This window comes from Saccopteryx leptura, chromosome 1 (assembly GCF_036850995.1).
Source record: "Saccopteryx leptura isolate mSacLep1 chromosome 1, mSacLep1_pri_phased_curated, whole genome shotgun sequence".
Classification (NCBI taxonomy): Eukaryota; Metazoa; Chordata; class Mammalia; order Chiroptera; family Emballonuridae; genus Saccopteryx; species Saccopteryx leptura.
Genome location: NC_089503.1, coordinates 256,004,615 through 256,027,370, shown reverse-complemented (window position 1 = coordinate 256,027,370; position 22,756 = coordinate 256,004,615). Strand labels below are relative to the sequence as shown.

Below are 22,756 nucleotides of genomic sequence, written 5' to 3'. Positions count from 1 at the left end.
TTTGTAACAACAACTAAGCAGATGGCCAGCATTCAAACACAGGACTTCCTTGCACCCTATCCACAGCACTTTTGCAGCTGCTTTTATTGGATGGAGTCAGACCTGTAGTTGCTCTGAGATAAAGATTTAATCTTTTCAATAACTTAGACCAAGGTTTAGCAAACTGCCCAGACCAATGCCTGATTTTATGGGAAATACAGTTTTATTTGCATGCATTCCAATTTATTCATTTACATAATGTCTATGACTGCTTTCATTCAGTGTCAGAGCTGAGGAGTTCTATGGAGCCATCTGGCCCGCAAGCATAAAATATTTATTATATGGCCCTTTACAGAAAGCTTGCCAGCCCTGCCTTAGACCATAAGGCTTCAATCCAGGACCAAAAGTAGCCCAAACTCTGGCCTAACTGCCTATGACTGACCGAATGCAGGCCCCTTGCAATCATCATCCCCATGACCTTCAGACTTAACTGGTAGAGGGACATCAGAGAGCCATAAAACAAACGCATGCGTTTTGGGCCTTTAGTGGTAAATAAAGGATAATTGCAACAGAGCCACCAAGAGAACAGGAAATGCCTCTGTCATGCAGTCTGTGTTGGCAACATCATGCATTCCTGGCCTCCTCCTCCCAGCCAGAAGCAAAAATGCTTTGAGTTATACTTCAAAAGTTTTTAGAAAACCAGAAATGCTAGGGGTGTCTTCATGTCTCTGGTTCCTTGCTTTATCCCAAATTTTAAAAACAGTAGATTGCCAGACCCTTCCTAATGCATACCAGGCCAACTAGAAGAGCAAGCAGCAGAGCTAAGAATAGAAACCATCTGCTTCCGAAAATCCAGCTTTCCTAAACTCATAAAGCCACAGCCCCCTTTTAAGAGACCTTTGAACTTGGTACAATAAAAAGCAGTGTCTGAGTTAAGTGTATTATTATTCCCGTTGTTTGGAGATAATACACAGATGGCATTGAGCTCTTCAAGGTAAAGACTTGTTCTCTTCTATGTTCTCTTCCCAGCCACAAAGCACACTGGGGCATCGTGGCTTCAAGATGCCCTTCCACGGCTGGAAAGGGAGTTGCCTTTTCTCCTTTAATCCAGCCCTGTTTTCCAATTTAGAAATAGGCCAAATAAGTAGCTTTCACTACCCTACATGGACTCAAAGCATCACCACCCTTCTCTTGCCACATATGAAACATGGATTTCTAAACAGATGTTCTTTTTCAAGATTTTGTTTCCTCAAAAGACTTTAGCAGCTGCAGAGTAAGTCAGGTGCAGCTGCTAATGAGTGGAGGTATGGCCCTGAACTTGTTAGCTTTGCAGGTCCTCTCCTTCCTCCTCTGCAGTTGCAGGATCATTGCGAAGTCACCAAGGTTCCCTGAGTGTGCTGTGTGCTCAATGCCTGGCCTCTGTAGGCGCGGCCCACATGGGACCTGGAGAATTGCCATTGTGCCCTGACCCTAACTGTCCCCTCTGCCTTCATCCTTGCACCACAAAGAGGATTTTCTAAAATCTGTTGCATATCTGAGAAACCCAAGTATTGTCCTGATCACATTGGGATCTTACAGAGGCAAATACATAGGTCTGTAAGTGAGTTTTGTTTTACCTGCACTTGATTTGAAAACACATTAAGCAGATTTCTTTCATTGTATGTTGATTTATAGTCTTCTTTTAAAGTAATGTTCCACCGGGTTTACGTAGAGACACCAAGTCCAAATAAATTTTAAGGAGTTTTATTAAAAGGAAGAGATTTAATAATATGCCAGCGCATATGACTAACACGGGGCATAGCTGACTCAAATCGTGCTGTCCGGACTATAGCCCTAAGGTTATATACCCTTGATCACACATGAGGAGCCACTGTGCCACTTCACCCGCAGGTGTTGTAAAGTACCAAAAGCTACAGAATTAATATTAATATTTTAAGAGGCTTGAAGAACATTTTATTAATTTGGGTTAAGGTGCGCAGAGAAATTGTGAGAATAATCTCTGTACTGTGTGATTGGCATAAAACCAGGATGGCCCTTGGCATTGTATTGTAAATGCAAAGGGAAGGAAAACACCTATTCCCAGACATTCCACCACACCTTTGGGGAAAGGGGTGAATGGCTAGCCAGGTGCAGGAAGAGAAAAGCCAAAATAAACCTTTTCTTATAGTAATAAGCCATTTGAGGGCATTTGTCCCCACGGAAACTACCTCTTCTATGTAAATGCATGTGGTTAACATGTGTGACTCTGGACAGAGAGATGGCGGATAAACACTAGAAAATATAGGAATGTCTTTAATATGTAAAGAGACATCTTTCTACCATTGTGTTGACTTATAAATTTTGTTTTCTCCAAAAGGATGTATGGCTTGCAAATTGAACATGGTCCTATCATGTTAAAGGGCATATGACTATAACCAATAGTGGTAAAGGGCACCCAATTGCAATTTTTGCTTCTGTACCTCCCACTTACAAACCTATAAAAACTAGGTAGAACAAAGGGCCGGCGGGCTCTCCCTCAGATTTCTGTCGGAGTTGCCGCCACTTGGCCAAGCTAGACAATAAAGCTTTGATGTGCAATCGACAGATTTTGTCCATGTCTTCAACATGTCAAGTCCCTCCGGATTAGGCTTAACAACACACTGGTCGGTGGTAAAAGGAGGAGGAGGGGAAGATGACACAATTCATTAGCAAGCTTATAACATTCGTCTATAGGATTTATAAAAAACATTTCTACATGTTAAAACTTATAGGGTAATACAATAGCAAAAAATGTATTTCATATTAAAGGGCATTTCCAAATCTTTCAGTGTTTATTTGCTATTCCTTTGAGGTATATACATTAACTATACACCTTCAAGAGCGGAAGGGGGAGCCTATATGGCGCCAGGGGATAAGCATTTGTGAATGGCCCATTAAAGAAAGGAGAGGAAAAAGAAAGGCCTGCCTAATCCTCCCTTTTCCCTCTTCATCTACAATACAATGCCATCGGCCATCCTGACCTGGTGTTAATCACACACAAGTATAAAAATTATATTTATAAAATCTCTCTGTATGTTTAGAGACTATAAAATGCCCTTTAAGCTTCCTAGTAAAGGGAATTTTCTACACAGTATGTCTCTGCAAGCCAGGAAATTCCCACATTCCTTTTCCCTCATTCCCTACAAAAAGGAGAGGACAAGAAACCTGACTTTTTCTCCTAAAATATCAATATTAATTTTTCAATTCTTTGGTACCTTACCACAGCCTGAGAAAAACTATATTATTTATTGCTGCATCACAAATTACGACAAACTTAGTGGCTTAAAACAACATACATTTATCTCAGCTTCTGTGGGTCAGAAGTCTGGGTGCAATTTAACTTGGTGCTCCTCAAGGCTGTGATCAAGGTGTGGGTCAGGGCTGTGTCTCACTTGAGGCTTGATTGGAGAAGGGTCCACTTCCAAGTTCATGTAGTTATTAGTGGGATTTCCCTTCATCGTAGGCTCTCAGACTGAAGGCCTCAGTTTCTTACTGGCTGTTGGCCGTGGACTGCCCTCACTTCCTTTTCACAACATGGCAGCTGGCTTCATCAAGCCCAGCAAGGAAGACAGTCCCCTAGCAAGTGGACACTACAATCTTATGTATTTACATACATGTAATCACATATATCCCATCACCTGGCCATATTTTACCAGTTAGAATAGAGTCACTGGACCCACACTTAGGGGAGAGGATTACACAGGGACACCAGGAGGCAGAAGTCTTGGGCACCATAGAATCTGACTACTATCGAAACCCTCTCCTCGGGCAGGAAAAAGAAATTAGTGGTTGGATTATCTTTCCCAACATCTTATTGGCCTTGTTAAGCCTAATCCTGAGGGACCCAAAACATTGAAGACGCGAACAAAGTCCGTCCATTACACACCAAAGCTTTATTGTCTAGCTTGGCCAAGTGGCGGCAACTCCGACAGAAATTTGAGGGAGAGCGCGCTGGCCCTTTGTTCTACCTAGTTTTTATAGTTTTGCAAGTGGGAAGTACAGAAGCAAAAATTGCAATTGGGTGCCCTTTACCACTATTGGTTATAGTCATATGTCCTTTAACATGATAGGACCATGTTCAATTTGCAAGCCATACATCATTTTGGAGAAAACAAAATTTACAAGTCAACACAATGGTAGAAAGATGTCTCTTTACATATTAAAAGGCATTCCTATATTCTCTAATGTTTATCCGCCATCTCTGTCCAGAGTCACATTAACCACATGCATTCACATAGGAGAGGTAGTTTCCGTGGGGACAAATACCCGCAAATGGCTCATTGCTATAAGAAAAGGTTTATTTGGGCCCTGGTTGGTTGGCTCAGTGGTAGAGCGTCGGCCTGGCGTGCAGAAGTCCCGGGTTCGATTCCTGGCCAGGGCACACAGGAGAGGCGCCCATCTGTTTCTCCACCCCTCCCCCTCTCCTTCCTCTCTGTCTCTCTTTTCCCCTCCCGCAGCCGAGGCTCCATTGGAGCAAAGATGGCCCGGGCGCTGGGGATGGCTCCTTGGCCTCTGCCCCAGGCGCTAGAGTGGCTCTGGTCGCAGCAGAGCGACGCCCAGGAGGGGCAGAGCATCGCCCCCTGGTGGGCGTGCCGGGTGGATCCCGGTCGGTCGCATGCGGGAGTCTGTCTGACTGTCTCTCCCCGTTTCTAGCTTCGGAAAAATACAAAAAAAAAAAAAGAAAAGGTTTATTTTGGCTTTTCTCTTCCTGCACCTGGCTAGCCATTCACCCCTTTCCCCACAGGTGTGGTAGAATGTCTGGGAATCCATGTTTTCCTTCCCTTTGCATTTACAATACAATGCCAAGGGCCATCCTGGTTATGCCAATCACACAGTACAGAGACTATTCTCACAATTTCTCTGCGCACCTTAACCCAAATTAATAAAATGTCCTTAAAGCCTCCTAAAATATTAATATTAATTCTGCAGCTTTTGGTACTTTACAACACCTGTGGCTGAAGTGGCGCAATGGCTCCTCAGCCTTCCCTTTGTTATTTCAAATGGATGAAAAAGAGTTTGGGTTGCCCTGAAATTATCACCTACCTCTTCTTTCTTTGCTCCAACACAACTGTTGACTTAACCAGTTCTCATAACTATGCACAGGACCACTCTCATAGTCAAGGTTCTTTTGGTTGCAAGAAAGAGAAACTTGTTCAAACTAGCTTAGTTGGAGGAGGAGTTTATTATAAGGATATCTCAAGGGACCTAACAACAAAAGGGCCTCACACTCTCTTTCTTTCTGTCTCACCACATAGTTGGTTATCTCTGCTTTTCCCTACACATGGCTATAGATGGCTTCCCACTAAATCCAAAGTTCCATGTTCTCAGGTCAGGCCACAGGCAGATTCCTGTGCATGTCTAGATGCCAATTTTAACTTCCCAGGAGCAAACCCGATTAACCCAGCTTGGGATAAATCTGCACCTCTGACCCAATCAGCTGTGGCAGAGAATAGGCTAGCTAAGTACGAATGCTGCAGTGCCCTCTTGGAGGCTGGATGTTCTTTCTCACAGGAAGGGATGGGTAGCAGCCAAAACAATTTTGATCACAGCCACAGATAAAATATAAAATGGCTAGCCTGACCAGGCGGTGGCACAGTGGATAGAGCGTTGGACTGGGATGCGGAGGACTCAGGTTCAAGACCCTGAGGTTGCCAGCTTGAGTGCGGGCTCATCCGGTTTGAGCAAAGCTCACCAGCTAGGACCTAAGGTCGCTGGCTTGAGCAAGGGGTTACTCTGTCTGCTGTAGCCCCACGGTCAAGGCACATATGAGAAAGCAATCAATGAACTAAGTGCCACAACAAAAAACTTATGATTGATGCTTCTCATCTCTCTGCATTCCAGTCTGTCTGTCCCTATCTATCCCTCTCTCTGACTCTCGCTTTGTCTCTGAAAAAAAAAAACCCACACAAAAAAAATTATATATATATATGATGACTAGCCTGTTTCACGTGCTTTCTAAGTTCTGGATGGTGATTGGAGAGATGAAGCTGGAGTTAGACTTAAACCAGAGGCTCTCAGCGGTAGGCAGTAGCTGAAGGGGCTGGCATATGGAAGACGGGTCAGCCCTCTGTGGCCCTTGCAGGCAGGAATAGGGGCAGTGGATGCCAATAGCAGGGAAGTGAGTTTCAACTTTATGCAAAGAATTTCCAGATGCTTAAAACCCACCTAATCTGTCGTTCTTTTGTCCCTCAAAATTGCACCATGATCCTAGAATGCCCTTCCCAGTGCACAGTTTTCTTTTCTTATTCAAAATACAAGTATTGTACATTTGTAGGTGTTTATTGCAATTGTTCCCATGGACAGAGCCAAAATATCCCACTTTACAGATGAGCAGAGGTGAGGGTCAGGATCCCCAGACCTAGAATCCAGGTCCCTTCCTGCCACCCTGGCCAGGCTGACTAATTGCCCTCCTCTCCCGAAATCAGTCCCTTGGCCCCACTGGAACTGGCCTCCATTTGGCATCATTGTAGAACAGTCTCTTCCTACTTCAGTGTCATCTCCTGCCCTGGGATAAGTAAGAAGAGTGAGGCTCTACACATCCCTTGAAAGCAAGGGTTCTTACACTGCTCCTCCCAAAATTATTACTTTCAGGTAGTATTTTCTGGCTTTTCAGTCACTATCTGCTCACTGAGGTGCAAGATAAGGACTCAAGCAAAATTCAGTTGTTGCAAGCCAGATTGCTGGGGCTGAATGCAGCTCCATCTCATTCCTCAGGATGTGAGTGTGCCTCTGCCCTGTGTTTCCTTCCTCTGGCTTGCTGCTCCTCAACCAGCTCAGGGGTCACCCCTCACAGGAATCTCACTGACCCTCACTCCTGCCCACTCCTAAACACACCACCCTCGTTAGAGTCCGTGGTGCCCATAGCCTTGATATTTAATGCTTACAACCCTCAGAGGTTAAGGTAACAAGGTTTAGCATCAGCTGATGGAAGTCAAATCCTCCACTCCTCACTAGCTGTGTGACCTTGGACCAGTTACTTAACCTCTCTGGGCTTGTCTCATCTGTAGTATAAGAATGTTAGCATGCTAATATGTTGATCTTGTAGGAGCACCATTCCCTGAGATAATACCTGGTAAGTGAGTAGTGAGCATTGGTGAATGATGCTTGGTGAGTAGTGAGCACTCAGTATGCTGCACCATAATTACATAAAAACTGACTTGCAAGACCTTTAGAGCCTGACAGCAAATAATATAGTACTAGTAGTATTGTCATCATTTCTCACAATGCCTTCAATTGCTAGTTGATGTGTCTGCCTCATTAGTGAGAAAAGGGGCCCTGGCTGGATAGCTCTGTGGGTTAGAGCATTGTTTGGATATGCAAAGGTTACAGGTTCAATCCCAGAAACAGATAGGCACCTCTGTCTCTCCCTCTTCCTCTAAAATCAATAAACTCTTTAAAATTTTTTTAAACCATTGAGTAAAGGGTGTGTCCCTTACTCTGAATCCGGTTGCCTAGCATGTATTGCATGCACTTAATAAACAACTGTTAAATGAACAGATGCTCTTAGGCCCTACAGGGCATAGAAGTAAATGCAAAAGCCATTGCCCTATGAAGAAGGCAGAGCCAGGCTGGTCTGAAAGCTCTAAGGCAGGGGCTGGACCCCTTAAGTTTTTCAGGCTCTCCATTGCAAACATTCAATTCTGCCATTGTAATGGGAAAATTACTATAGACAATAGGTTTAAAAAAATGGATCTTGGCCCTGGCCGGTTGGCTCAGTGGTAGAGCGTCGGCCTGGTGTGCAGAAGTCCCAGGTTCGATTCCCGGCCAGGGTACACAGGAGAAGCGCCCATCTGCTTCTCCACCCCTCCCCCTCTCCTTCCTCTCTGTCTCTTTCTTCCCCTCCCGCAGCCAAGGTTCCACTGGAGCAAAGATGGCCCGCGCTGGGGATGGCTCCTCGGCCTCTGCCCCAGGCGCTGGAGTGGCTCTGGTCGCAACAGAGCGACGCCCCCCCCCCAAGGGGCAGAGCATCACCCCCTGGTGGGCAGAGCGTCGCCCCCTGGTGGGCGCGCCGGGTGGATCCCAGTCAGGCGCATGCGGGAGTCTGTCTGACTGTCTCTCCCCGTTTCCGGCTTCAGAAAAATACAGGGGGAAAAAAAATGGATCTTAGCTGTATCCCAATGAACTTTTTATTTCCTAAGTATATGAACAATTTTTAAATTATTTTTATTTATTTATTCATTTTAGAGGAGAGATTGAGAGAGGGGGGGGGGAGGAGCAGGAAGCTTCAACTCCCATATGTGCCTTGACCAGGCAACATCAGCATTCCAGGTCAATGCTTTATCCACTGTGCCACCACAGGTCAGACCCAATGAACTTTTATTTATGAACATTAAAACTCAAACTTCATATTATTTTCAAGTCATAAAATGTTACCCTTTTTTTTCTCACAACCACTCACAAATGGAAAAACAGTCCTCAGTTCTTTAGCCATTCAAAAACCAGAGGCCGGTTTGGTTTGGCTCGTGCACGTTACACTCTGAGCCCCGCGCTCTGAGGCTTCAGCCGGCAACACCGCGCTCCTGGGAAAGCGCCAGTAGGGAGGCAAGCCTCGCATTGGGCTAGCTAGAGTGGGCGGGACCAAAAGTGGGCATCGTGACGTATACAGCGGGAAGGGTGTGTCCGGAACTCAGCCAATCAGCGCGGCGCTGCCGCCTCGCTCCGCCACGCGCAGGCGTCCCCGCCACGCGCAGGCGTCCCCGTCAAGCGGAGAGTGCGATACGCCCCTTGCGCCCCAGCACTCACTTCCGGGCACAGGCGCTGTGTGACGTCAGGAAGAGGGCAGGTAAGTGCGGGTAGGCGGAGGGGCAGTGAGGCCGGCTAGGGATGGGCGTCAAGCTGCTACCTCACCCAATCTTGGAGCCGCCATAGGGGGACGAGTAGGCCGGGGACCGCGGGTCTGATGTTGGAGCTGGCCCAGGTCCCAGTCGCTACCCCCGACTGAAATCCCCAGCTACGTGACCCCAGACAGCCCTGGCCCATATTATGCCTGAACGGCCCCTCGGTTTACTACATCTGAAAAATGGAGCCAATAAGCCCCTACAGCGATGGATCGAGGTGAAAATTTTGTAAAATGATACTTGTAAAGCTGTGGACATGAGATAAGATCAAAACTACCAAGGTTGGCCCTGGCTGGTTGGCTCAGCGGTAGAGCGTCGGCCTGGTGTGCGGGGGACCCGGGTTCGATTCCCGGCCAGGGCACACAGGAGAAGCGCCCATTTGCTTCTCCACCCCCACCCCCTCCTTCCTCTCTGTCTCTCTCTTCCCCTCCCGCAGCCAAGGCTCCATTGGAGCAAAGATGGCCCGGGCGCTGGGGATGGCTCCTTGGCCTCTGCCCCAGGCGCTAGAGTGGCTCTGGTCGCGGCAGAGCGACGCCCCGGAGGGGCAGAGCATCGCCCCCTGGTGGGCAGAGCGTCGCCCCTGGTGGGCGTGCCGGGTGAATCCCGGTCGGGTGCATGCGGGAGTCTGTATGACTGTCTCTCCCCGTTTCCGGCTTCAGAAAAATACAAAACAAAAAACAAAAAAAAAAACTACCAAGGTTTAATTAGATGTCAGGACCTGTTCTGAGAACTTCAACTTGCTGAGTCTTGACTGCAACCTTATCAGGTTGATACTTTTGTAAACCCCGTTTTACAGATGAGGAGACTGAGGTCCAAAGAGAATAAGCAACAACCCAAATCAAGCCAGTAGCAAGCAGCAGAGTCAGTATCCTAGTCCTAACAGTATGTCCTGGGCAAATGCAATCTGTGATTTCTCTTGACACCAAGGATCAGAGATTTCTATGTATCCACCCTTGAGCCTCAGCTATACCATCCACTGGAGTGGTAAAACCAGGTTAACACCTCTAGGTCCTATAAATGGAATACGTTGTGCAGGCACTACCCAGTTGTGTTATGTCATCCACAGCAACCCCAGAAAGTCAGTCCTGTTGCCCTCATACACCCTTTACAGGTGAGGAATTAATAAGTTCAGGGAAGCTCAGACAATGGCCAAGGTCACCCAGTGAGTGAGGAATAAAGCTGGGATTCAAGCCCAGGTACTGTCACCCTAAAGACTGGGTGGGTACTTAGCTGTTTTGTTAGCAAAAGCATTTTTAGATTGGAAGGGACCTTAGAAAAATCTGGTCCAGGGGCACACTTTACAGATAGAGGACCCACAATGGAGAGAGGTACAGGACAAGGGCGGAAAAGTTTACATCCAGGGATTTGCAACCTGAGCTCTGCCTCCCCACCAGCTTCTGATCCTGGGCAAGTTACTTAAGCCCCCATGTCAATTGGAGGTAATAGTAACATAATGCAGAGTAAATGAGGCAATGATGTCAGGCTCAGTGCAGTGCCTGGCACACAGTAATGTGCGCAGCTGAATTGGCAGAAACAGTTATACCAAGCTTCCTGACTCTAGCATAGGAAGCTGGCAGACTATACCCACAGGCCAGAGCCAGCCTGATTTTGTACAGCCTGCCAGCTAAGTGGCATTAATGTCTTAAATGATTGGAGGAAAATCAAAAAGAAACTAATATTTTGTGACAGGTGACAATCGTGTGAAATGCAAATTTCAGTGTCCCTAAATAAAGTTTTATTGAAATACAGATACACCCATTCATTTACATATTGCCCACAACTGCTTTCTAGCTATGATGGGCAGAGTTAAGTTTTTGGGACAGAGATGGTCTTGTCTGGAAAGCCAGCAGTATTGATTATATGTCCTTAACAGGAAATTTACCAATCCCCATTCTAGACCTTAAAGTCTCTCCTCCGAACATGCAGAGTGCAGGGGATGTCTCACCCCAGTTTTAAGAGCCCCTGCATTTGACAACTGTGTCACCTGCACTGGTTCTTATGGAACCTCAATCAGTTACCAGTAGCTCTATCAATTAATTAGAGGCCAGGCACTGTTCTTGATACTAGAGATATAGCAAGGTGAGATCTTGTGGAGGAGACAAGCCATAGACTAGCAGACACAGGGTGATGTGATAGGAACTCCAGGGGAGAAGTGACTCTGACAAGGCCTCTGACAAAAGTGATGTTTGAACTGAAACCTGTGACAAAGAATAGACTTTTTTTTTTTTTTTTTTTTTTTTTTTGGTAAGAGAGGCAGAAGACAGACAGAGAGGAAGGGAGAGAGATGAAAAGCATCAATTCTTCATTGCAGCACCTTAGTTGTTCATTGATCTTATATGTGCCTTGACTGGAGGGCTACAGCAGAGTGAATGACCCCTTGCTCAAACCAGCGACCTTGGGGTCATGTCTATGATCCCATGCTCAAGCCAGGACCCTACACTCAAGCTGGTGAGCCTGCACTCAAGCCGGTGACCTTGCATTTTGAACCTGGGTCTTCTGTGGCCAGGCCGACGCTCTATCCACTGCACCACCGCCTGATGAGGCGAACCGACAGCTCTTGGAAGAGCATTCAGAGCAGTTGACCTGTACCTGCTTAACCTTTTTAGGCAGCCAGAAAGCCAGAATGACTAGAACAGACTGAACACAAGGGTAAGGGGTGAGAGGCAGGCTTGGGGAGGCAGGCAGGGGCCCTATAGGCCACAGGGAGGGATTTGGCATGATTCTCAAAGCAATGTCAATCACTGGAGGAGTTTAAACAGGAGAGCGATGTTTCACATTTATTTTTTAAGAGATCCCCCTGGCTCCTGTGGGAAGAACAGACCGTGGGAGTTGAGGGCAGAGTCAGGACACCAGAGAGAGGTGACTGCACTGGTCCAGGTTAGCGATGACAGGGACTGTGGAGGAGTGAGAAGTGTTAGCTGTAAATATATGTTGGATGGAAAATGGACAGTATGCTCTCTTTACAAACCAACAAACACTACTCTTTGGACACCCCCTACGCCTGGGGGGACTTGCCGCCACCACACCCAGGGAAGCCATGGCCCCTCTGCCAGGCTCCTCAGGAGGGTAGGACTGGGGAGATGGCCAACGCAGCGCGGTTGGTGTCAGTGTCTTGTCCTTTCAGACTGGCCACATTGAAGGTGAGGACCAGTAGGCAGCTCCCAAGATGGTGAGTAGATTGGCTTGTGCTCCTTGGTGTTCTTTTCTAGTCTTCACTGGGCCCCAGTAGCCCCTTCTTCATCCCTGAGCTCTAAGATGGTATTTTCAAACTCTAGATTCATGATCTTTTGGTGCAACGGTTCTCAAACTTTGCTACACACTAAAATCACTCCAGAAGCTTTTAAAGTGTATCACTCTATGGCATTTAGCATATTCATAATGTTGTGCAACCATCATCCCTTCTAGTTCCAAAACATTCCCATCACCCAAAAGGAAACCCCTTCCCTATGAACAGTCACTCCCCGTTCCCCCTCCTCCAGCCCCTGGCAATTCCTAATCTGCTTCATGTCTCTATGAATTTGCCTGTTCAGGACATTTCATGTAAATAAAATCATATACCATGTGACCTTTTATTTCTGGTTTCTCTCATTAATATAATGCCTTCAAGGTTCATCCATGTTGCAGCATGTATCAGAGCTTCATTCCTTTTTTTTTCCCATTCCTTTTTATGGCTAAATAATATTCTAATGTGTTGATGGACCACATTTGGTTTATTCATTTATCTATTGGTGGGTATTTGTGGTGTTTCCAGCTTTTGGCTGTTGTAAATGGTGCTGTTTTGAACAGGTGCATTCACGGATTTGTTTGAACACGTATTCCAGGTGGCTTTTTTAAAGCCTATTGTTCCGGCACCACTCCCCAGAGCAGGTCCTTTGTCAGAAGTTTTCTAGGGGTGGATCCCAGTAACCAGTATTTTAGAAACTCCTCGGGTAGTTATAATGTACAGCCAAGTTTGAGACCCACTGACTTGGTGGGTCATTCAGGCAACTCAGCAAGTGGCTGCCAGCATTTGAAAAGAGCCTCCTCAGCCAGAGTGAGGGTTCTTTCATGAAACCTCTGCCTCAGATGTATCATGGATGTATCTGCCCGGTTGCAATGTTAAATATGTCTTACTGTAAGTCACATCTCCCAAAATACTGAAAGCTATTATTCTAGGAGAGTTGACCCTCATGGAATTTTCCATGGCAACAACAGTAGGTTTTTCTCCCAAGTCACCAGTCCCCAGACATGGAGCCCAGGGTTGTCCTCAGTCTCTGTCATTGAGGTCCCACCACTTAAAGCTGCAGCACTAGGTCTCCTGCAGGACCCTCTCTGAGTCATGTCTCTCTTCTGCTTTCCAGGGTGAAAGGAAAGGTGTAAACAAGTACTACCCTCCAGATTTCAACCCTGAAAAGGTAAGGGGCAGACTTTCTTCTCCATGTCCATGAGAGCAGAGACCCTGCAGGGCCGGAGCCAGTAGGTCCCTCACCCACTGAGTCAGAGCCACAGTGCGGAAGTGTGGGCGACCCTGAGATCTCTCTGCCTGTACTCAGTGCTCAGCTTGGTTTATTTCCAGCAGAGCTCAGGATGAGGTCCGGTACTTGGGCCCTGGGTCAGAGCCCCTCATCTCCCAGCTCTAGCTCCTGCGGTCTCTTCATACTCTCTGTGTTCCCTCTGCCTAGACTCTCTTCCTCCTTTTGACCACAAGGTTTTTTCCCTTCCTTTAGGTCTCCCCTCACAGAGGGCCGTCTCGTTCTTCATCGTGGCCCTTATAAGTCCCTGATGCATTGCCCATTTATTTGGGTATTGTCTGTCTCCCCCTTTATTATTTTAAAATTTTTATTTATTGATTGATTTGAGAGAGAGAGAGAGATCAATTTGTTGTCGCATGTATTTTTGCATCCATTGGTTGATTCTTGTATTCGCCCTGTCCGGGATGAAACCCGCAAGCTTGACATATCAGGACGATGCTGCAGTCAACTGAGCTTCCTGGCCAGAGAGATCTCCTCCTTTAAAACTTTTGCCCCACTAGGGCTGAGACATTTCCTCTGTTCACAGCTGTGTCCCCACTGTGTGATGCTCAGTGGGGCCTCCTGAATGAGTCAGGGCAATCTGGCTGTGTGGTCCCAGGCCCTTGATTCAGCCTCTCTTTGCCACAGTTTCCTCATGTCCTCACAGAATCGTTGAGGGATTAAAATAATATGACACATAAAGTAACCAGTAAACATTTTTCAGTATTGTCATCTCACCTAATTTTCCCTATAAGACCTGGAGGTAATTATAGAAAACCAAGGCTCAGGAAGGCAAAAGGTGAGATTACTGCCCAGGGTCACATGATTCTTTCAGCTCTTATATGGTAGAGAAAAGATTCAAACTCATGTATTCCTGAGTCCAACCCCACTGGCTTCACCAGGACCTCTCCGCCTTCCATTTTGCTATTAAAATCCGTTGGGCGATAAGAAAGAGACCTCTCTCAGCTTATACAAGAGAGCATGAGTTTGCCCAGCTTAGTAGTGCTAACCTGCTCCCTCTTTTCTGCATAGCATGGCTCTCTCAACCGGTACCACAACAGCCACCCACTCCGGGAGCGGGCTCGGAAGCTGTCCCAGGGCATCCTCATCATCAGGTAAGGCCTCAGGACTCCTGTCTCTTGGTGCCATCTGGCCTCAATCTCAGCACTCCAATTTGCCTAGTGCCGCAGGGTCTTAATTCTGTTAAGTAGAGTCACTGTATCAGTCAGCTGTTGCCATGTAACAAAACAGTAAACACATATTTTTGCTCACAAGCCTGCAGCTCAGCTGAATGCCTCTCCTGGCCTGGATTAGGCTTGGCTGCCTCGGGCCAGGCTCTTTCACATGTTTGGGGGTCGGCTGGCTGGGGACAGGCTGAGCCAGCATGGCCTTGGCTGACATGATTGAGCTTTGCCCCACATGTCTCATCCTCCAGCCAGCTAGCCTGGGCTTCTTTATATTACAGCTTCAGGTTCCAAAAGCGAGTGGGCAGAGGTGCATAAGGCCTCTGGAGGTCAACACCCAGAACTGGCACCCCATCACTTCTGTGCCATCAACTTTCAAAGTGATTCCTGATGGAGGGGTTGGGGCAGTACAGTGCACCTCCTGACAGGAGCTGCTGCAGTCTCACTGCAAAGGGTATGGATATGGGGAGGATAAAGAATCAGAGCCCTTACTGCAGTCAAGCCAGGACGATGGCCCTTCCCTTGGGATTCTCTTGTTTCTGGCCAGCTATCTGTGGCAGGAAGCAGAAGCCAGATGTGCATCCCCAGAAGGGCAAACCCTTTACTCCTTCCTTTTCTGCCCCATGAACTCTGACCTCAGTCTCATGTCTGTGCTGGGCCTGAGCAGAGGCTACAGTGCTAAAATCAACAGAGGTGATAACATCTGTGGAAAAGCAGTCAAGATGCGAGTCCCAACAGTGACCTGAGGAGGCACACGGCTGAAGGTCTCATCAAAACTCCCTTGCAGCCTGACCAGGCGGTGGCACAGTGGATAGAGCATCAGACTGGGATGCGGAGGACCCGGTTTCGAGAACCCGAGGTTGCCAACTTGAGCGTGGGCTCATCTAATTTGAGCAAAAGCTCACCAGCTTGGACCCAAGGTCGCTGGCTCGAGCAAGGGGTTACTCGGTCACTGTAGCCCCCTGGTCAAAGCACATATGAGAAAGCAATCAATGAACAACTAAAGTGTCGCAATGCGCAACGAAAAACTAATGATTGATACTTCTCATCTCTCCGTTCATGTCTGTCTGTCCCTGTCTATCCCTCTCACTGTCTCTCTGTCTCTGTAAAAAAAAAAAAACTCCCTTGCACCTACCTGACCTGTGGTGGCGCAGTGGATAAAGCATTGACCTGGAACGCTGAGGTCACTGGTTCAAAACACTGGGTTTGCCTGGTCACAACACCTATGGGAATTGATGCTTCCTGCTCCTCCCCTCCTTCTCTCTCTTACTCTCTCTTCCCATCTCTCCCCCCTGCCTCTCTAAAATGAATAAATAAAAACAAACAAAAAAACTCCCTCCATGTTTCTGTGCCCCGGAGCCAACCAATCTCGCCTGCCTCAGGCTAGCACACGCCCCTGTCCACTCTGGGAGCTGAGCCCTCACCTCCTCTGTACAGTGTCTTTAACTTACCTCATTACTTATTACTTAAGGTTTTATTTTAAAAGAGAAGCTCCGTCATTGTTGTTCATAGAAAACCAGAATTGCATGTAGCACATAAAACCACATTTGAAAAATCTAGTGACAGTACAAATACTTGACTAAGTCAAATGGACACCAATGCCCCCTACCACTTTCCCCTCTGCTTCCAGCTGTTTAGCGGCCGTGGTGAGGCATGGAAAACATGGGGGCACCCACAGAGACTCGCCCTGACTGGGTGGCTGGCCACCCAGGATGTGGCAAGCAGGACTGGCCTCGCTGTAGGAGCATTCGCAAGTCTTCATTCCTATGTGCACATGCGTCGTAGTGCGGCTGTGGCCAGAGTTGTTGTTGTGGAGAACAAGGGAGAGCCGTGTGGATAGGAGCAAATATAATGTTTTCTGTTTGTGTAGATTTGAGATGCCATATAACATCTGGTGTGACGGCTGCAAGAACCACATCGGCATGGGTGAGTTTCTGCCTGCCCCTGTCGCCACCCACCCTGCCCATTCAGTCCCGCAGATGCTGAAGCCCATTAACCGCGCAGTCATTTCCACCAGGGGCTCCCTATCAGGAGTCAGAGAGGAGATGGCGCCCAAGTGGCTGGGGGGCTGTGGACACTTACTGCAGAGTGGTGAGGAGGCCAGGCTCTACCTTCTAGCTCGGTGACCCTGGGCAAGTGACTGAGCCTCATTGTGGTATGAGTGTCCACCCGTATGACATATAAAGTGCTTGGACACGGCAATTTAATCTGCTGCTGTCACTCCTTTACTGTTACCGGTAGCATTCGGACCTCTGACTGTGTCACAGATGCACAGATCGACAGAGACAGGCGTGGGTCCACAGCTGCGCTCAGCAGTAGGGAGACCTCAGATGACTTAACTCTCCTAATTTTGCTTCCTCCACTGGGATCCTCATGGCGCCTCCCTCGGCTGCTCATATAGCACCTGGGCCAGGGGGTCGACTCATTCTGTGAACAAGAGCTGGTGGCTCTTGGTGAGAGGGTCCAGCCCTCCTTCCAGAGGCTGTGGAAGTACAGGAAAGGGGAGGCCAAATCACCCCACTGCTGACAAGGACAAATGAGCCCCTGTTTCTCCCTCTTCAGACCCAGCTAGGGGAATCTGCCCCAGAGGCCACCAGGTGCTCAGGAGACAAAATGTGACACCACACATGGGCCACCCTCAGCACCATGAATGGAAGCAGCCACCCAAGAAAGGAAAACCCAGCCAGGTCACACCACCCACCAGCCCAAGCTCTGTTTTTCTAGTGTAACCTTGTTTTACTGATAAGCACAGTCATACAGAGTCAAGAATATATATCATTTAACCAGCAAAATAACAAAAAAAAAAACCCTGAAAATTCTCTAGAAAAATAATAAATTCAGCCCTTCTTGAGTACTTGCTGAGCCAGGCCCTGTTCTAAGCAATCGTGTGTATTAATAGCTCCTGCAGTTTTCACACTAGCCCTGTACAGTAGGCATTATAGCCCTTCCTATTTTATATATAGGAAAACTGAGGCCCAGAGGGGTGCGAATGTTGGCCTCAGCTCACACAGCTGATAGGTAGTAGAATCAGGATTCGAACCCAGGCCCTCTGACTCCTACCCACCCTCCTCTGGCTTGTGCACTTGTCACATAGCCAGAACACAGCTCCTTCCTGCCTTGAATTTCAGTGCCCTCCTCAGGTACTTTTCCTGCAGGAGAAGAGAATACCACTCCTATCTACCCCCACCCAGGGAAAGAAGCACTGGGGTGGCCTGAGTCTGAGCCTTCACTCTCTTCCTCTCCTTCCAGGTGTTCGTTACAATGCAGAAAAGAAGAAGGTTGGCAATTACTACACGACCCCAATCTACAGGTAGAGGCCGCCTAGCAAGTGTCTCAGGAACATATGGGAGCTGCAGAACAAATGGGCTATAAAGGAGTCTGAGTGGGAGGGGAGCTTGTACCCTCTTCCTGATGGCCAGTCCCTGTGGTTCTGGAAACCATCCCGGTGTGTCAGTCAGCATGTCCCTCTGCCTAGAACCCTCCACAGCTCCCACCTTCCTCAGAGTAAAAGTCCTCCCCATGACCCACAAAATCCCAGATGCTCTAGTTCATCTGCTCCCTGCCCTTACTTCCTCCCATTCTCCCCTTCACTCTGCACCAGCCACACGGCCTCCTCACTGTCCTCTCTCTTACCCCGGAGGAACTCTCACCTCTCTGCCTTCTGCCTGGAACACTCAATGTTCCCCAGATGTCTGCAAGGCTCCTTCCCCCATATCAGGTTTCTGCCCTAATACCACTTCTCAAAGAGGCCTTCTCTAAGGTGGTGAGCACCACCCAACACTAAGGTTGTTTGTGCTTTTGCGGCAAAGTGGCCCCTGCTGGAATGTTAATGCCTGCAAGAGTAGGTTGGCTCGTTTCACTGCTATGTTCCTGGAGCTGGTGCCAAGGCTTGCACCGAGCATCCTAGCTCAGGAGGATTTGTTGAATAAATGAATGAACAAACTTCAGACAGAAGGTTAGTTCTGGAGTGACAGGACCATGGCTTTCTCACACATGGCTGTACCCCCACATATGAAGCCTGACATGTGGTAGGCATTCAGGGAACACTTGTAAAATGATGCACAAGGTGGAAGGAAGAGGCAGGGGTCACATGGTAGTCTGGGGTGGCCGCAGTGTTCTGAGTCCTGTCCACCACCCAGGTTCCGGATGAAATGCCACCTCTGCATCAACTACATCGAGATGCAGACAGACCCTGCCAATTGTGACTATGTGATCGTGAGTGGTGCCCAGCGCAAGGAGGAACGCTGGGACATGGCGGACAATGAGCAGGTGCTAACAACAGGTGAGCACTGCAGGTGGTCCCAAAGCCTTCCCTGACCCCGACCCTGACCCTGAACCTGGTCCCAGAAGACCCAGCCACACTCTCCCCCTTGCAGAGCATGAGAAGAAGCAGAAGCTGGAGACAGATGCCATGTTCCGCCTGGAGCACGGGGAGGCCGACCGAAGCACGCTCAGGAAAGCCCTCCCCACCCTGAGCCACATCCAGGAGGCACAGAGCGCTTGGAAGGACGACTTCGCCCTCAACAGCATGCTGCGGAAAAGGTTCCGGGTGAGTGGGCTCAGGCCAAGGATTGGAAGCACAGGCGGGTGGGGGCACCTGGCATCACCAGCATGGCAAGGTGAGACCCAGGTCCAGCCCTGGCCCCATCGCATCCAAGCTGTAGGCATATAGCTATATAGACACATAGTCATTTCACCTGCCATGCCTAAATGTCTTCATCTGCATCGTGGGGAACTCACAGCACCTGTGGGAGGCACCTAGCCCAGCGGCTGTTACTAAGCACTCTGGCACCCTCCGCTCAGGGTCCAGGCTTCACTTCAGCAGATCTCAGAGGGAATAGGAGCCTCAAGCCGTGGCCTGGGTGAGATCTGAACCTGTGTGGGTGTCAGGAGACCCGGCAAAGCACTGAACCCCCAACACGCATTCTGTGGGCCCACTCAGCTGTCCCAAAATGAAATCTATAGATGTCAACCTGCCCCCAAATAATTTCCAAAATTATCCCTGCCATGCACTTACTGCGATAGAAAAAAAGTAAAAATAATTTTTAATAAAATATTATAACGCATCTTTCAATGTGTACGTGCTTGGGCCAAGCATCGGCGGCTGTGCGGAGAGCCGCTGAAGGCACAGGTATAAGTGCCAGCTCATACAGCCCGCAGCTTGGTCCTGGCTGGGGTACACCTCAGGGCATTGCTCTCAGTGACCCCAGTGGCTACTGAAGTTGTACCCAAAATACTTGGTGGAGCTATGTCACGGGGATGGCAGGGTTCAGATGAGTGTAATATACCCTAACTGGATTTTCACCCTCACGGTGTCCGGCAGGGCACTGTGAGAACCTTCTCCCTCTTCTGTCACCCTCTGGGCTAAACTGTGCCCTGGATGCTGCAAATGGAGCCTAGGCAGGACTGTTAGGGGTGACCCCGAGGGCACAAGTTCCCTCACCATCCTACAGTTCCATTTCTTCCTGTTTCCTTCTCTGATCATTCTGTTTTCATTATTATCTGGAGTAAAATTATTAGTTTTCTTCTCTTTCTTTTTTCTTCTTCTAAATTTATTACTAATTATTCTTTACTGAAAGTGTACCCCCTTAAGCCATGCCTGCATCCTGAGCTATGTCCTACCTTCTGGGCTTTTACACATGGCAGGGGTCTAAGGACCCTCAAACATAACATCCCAATGAGCTCACCTTAGTCCCTAACCTGCTTCACCCACATCTGCCCCTTCACAGTAAAGAAAACATCTGTCCTTCTGGGCAGTGAGTTCCAAAGCCTGGCATTGGCCTTAGCTCCTCCTCCCCATCTCCAGTTAGCAATTCTGTCTATCTGTACCCTCAAATTATATATAGTATCTGGCTACTTCCACCACCCCCATTGTCTGCCTGGATCAGCACAGTCCACCAGTGCTGGTCTCCAGGCTCCCACACCTAAGACAGTCTGTTCCCCTTCGCAGCTACAAAGAGATGCCTATGAACACCTGAGTCAATCACCTCCCTCTTGTGTTCAGAACCCTTCATGGCTCCCACTTAAGTAGAAGTCTTCCTTGTGGCCCACAAGTTCTGAATGATCTGCCCCTTATCTTTCCCACCCCCATGTCCACCTTCCCCTTGCTCATTCTGTCAGCAACACTGGCCTCCTCTTTCTCAACAGATCTAAGCATACTTCTGCCTCAGGGCCTTTGCACAGGCTATTCTCTCCACCTTGAAACGCTCTTCCACCATATACCCACATGGCTCTTTCACTCAGATATCTTTTCTCAGACATGATCTTCTTGGGGAGATAGTTCCTAACCCTCTTCTTCACCCCACATCATCACATTTACAGTTGAATCCCTTGCCCACTCCCTACCCTCTTCCCAGCATTCTTTTTCTCCCCACCACTGTTGTCTTTCTCGCCCACTAGAATGTCAGCTCCATAAGGATAAGGGTTTTTGTCCACTCTCTGCTATGTCCCCAGTGTCTAAAACAAGGCCTGGAACATTATGAACATTCTCTAAATATTTATGGAATGAATCAGTAAAGAACCGAATGGTACACGTATTAATGACAATTGCACTTTCCGTTAAGTGACTTTTGTGCCCCAGCCATAGTGTGAGGCTTTTGTCTCCCATGAGCTTAAAGAGGAAGAAACTGAGACCCAGAGATTAGGAGCAAAGCCCCCAAGTCAGTAGGCACAGGAAAGGGAGAATTTTGACACCAACATCACTTCTGCCAACAGGAAAAGAAAAAAGCCCTGCAGGAGGAAGAGGAGAGGGCCCAGGCACTGCAGGCTAAGGCGAGCCTGGCCATACCACTTGTTCCTGAAACAGAGGATGACCGCAGGCTGGCCGCCTTGCTCAAGTTCCATACCCTGGACTGTGCGTGGGGGGCACGGGGTGGGGGTGCGGAGAGATGGGTGGTCCCAGCTATGAGTGGGCCATGGCAGACCCAGGCAGAGGTTGGCTCTGGACCTCCTACCTTTCCTCTCCCTAGCATATGAGGACAAGCAGAAACTCAAGCGGACGGAGATTACCAGCCGCTCCTGGTTTGCCTCAGCCTCGGGACCCAGCAGCAGCAGCAGCAAAGCTGGCAGCGTCCTGAAGAAGCTGGCCCAGAACCGCAGATCTGCACCTGCCAGCTCCCCTATCACCGTGGAGGACCTGGGTATCGTGCGAAGGCAATCTCTGGAGATCTCGGAGGGCCCACAGTCCGTGGCCAAGACCTCCAAGTCTGGGGAGCAGCATATCTCAGAGGGCGCCACCCAGGACAGGCCTACATCCCCTCAAGATTGCTCTCAGGAGACAGCCAATACCCCCAAGACAAGGGGACTTCAGGGGCAGGATGGGAGGTGTCAGGACAGGCCCTGGTCCTTACCAGGCTCCTCACAGGAGACAGCTGTCCCTGGGGACATGCCACACCCCTGCACCCTCAGTTCCTCCCTTGTGGCTGACTACTCAGACTCAGAGAGTGAGTAAGTGATTCCAGGAACTGGACCCCTTCTGGAGGCCACATCTACCCAGGAGGCCCCTCATAGACTGCAGCCCCGCTGTACCACCAGCCCTCTGAGAGTTCACCTTCCGTCAATGACAGAATTGTTTTTTATTTAGTCCTGGAAAAGATGTGTTTGCCTTGTAGGCCCCCACCACCACCAATATTAAAGCTCTGTTTCTTTGCCCCTGCCTCTGGTTACTAGATGGGCCCAGGGGCTGCCCCTCTCTGCCACCCCACCATCCAACCAAGCTTAGCAGGCCTCTCATAGCAAATGGTGATGCTAGGACTTCAGCTGTGACTACAGCCATGGCCCTCACCCAGCATGAGGGTTTCAAGATAGTGGCTCAGGTTGGCCATCAGGACACCTCCCAGAGGAGGTGGCATGGGCTGAGTGGGAAAGGGGACCAGGCAGCAGGAACCATGCAGGGAGGCCAGGGCTGGGAGACACAGTGTGTGAATGCAGGTGTGAGCTGTCATTGTCCCCAGCCCATGGGGATGCCTGTGAAAGATCACTAAAAAGGCCCCAGCATGTTGCTGATTTTGAAGGAAACTGGTAAACTGAGCAGAAAATAGCTCAAAACAGCCGCACATACACCAGGAGATGCATATATCCTACCACCACCGCCACTTACACACACACACACACCCCTGCTAAACCTTGGAAAAGAAAGATAATTTCACAAATATTGATGGGGCCCTGGGCCAGGCACTGTCCAAGCCATTGAGGATACAGCAATAAACAGAAGGGGCTGAAGTTCTGAGCCCTGGCCGGTTGGCTCAGT

General features: G+C 48.7%; 1 protein-coding gene across 1 annotated transcript; it reads left to right on the top strand.

Annotated features, from left to right (window-relative positions):
* Positions 1-8,667: 8,667 nt before the first annotated feature.
* On the top strand, positions 8,668-22,156 carry YJU2B (YJU2 splicing factor homolog B). The gene is made up of 10 exons (XM_066361045.1): positions 8,668-8,779; positions 11,959-12,003; positions 13,175-13,228; positions 14,357-14,439; positions 16,379-16,434; positions 17,758-17,818; positions 18,648-18,790; positions 18,885-19,057; positions 21,223-21,361; positions 21,477-22,156. The coding sequence occupies exons 2-10, from the start codon at positions 12,001-12,003 to the stop codon at positions 21,956-21,958; spliced, it is 1,194 nt and encodes a 397-aa protein (XP_066217142.1). The 5' UTR covers positions 8,668-8,779; positions 11,959-12,000; the 3' UTR covers positions 21,959-22,156.
* Positions 22,157-22,756: the final 600 nt, after the last annotated feature.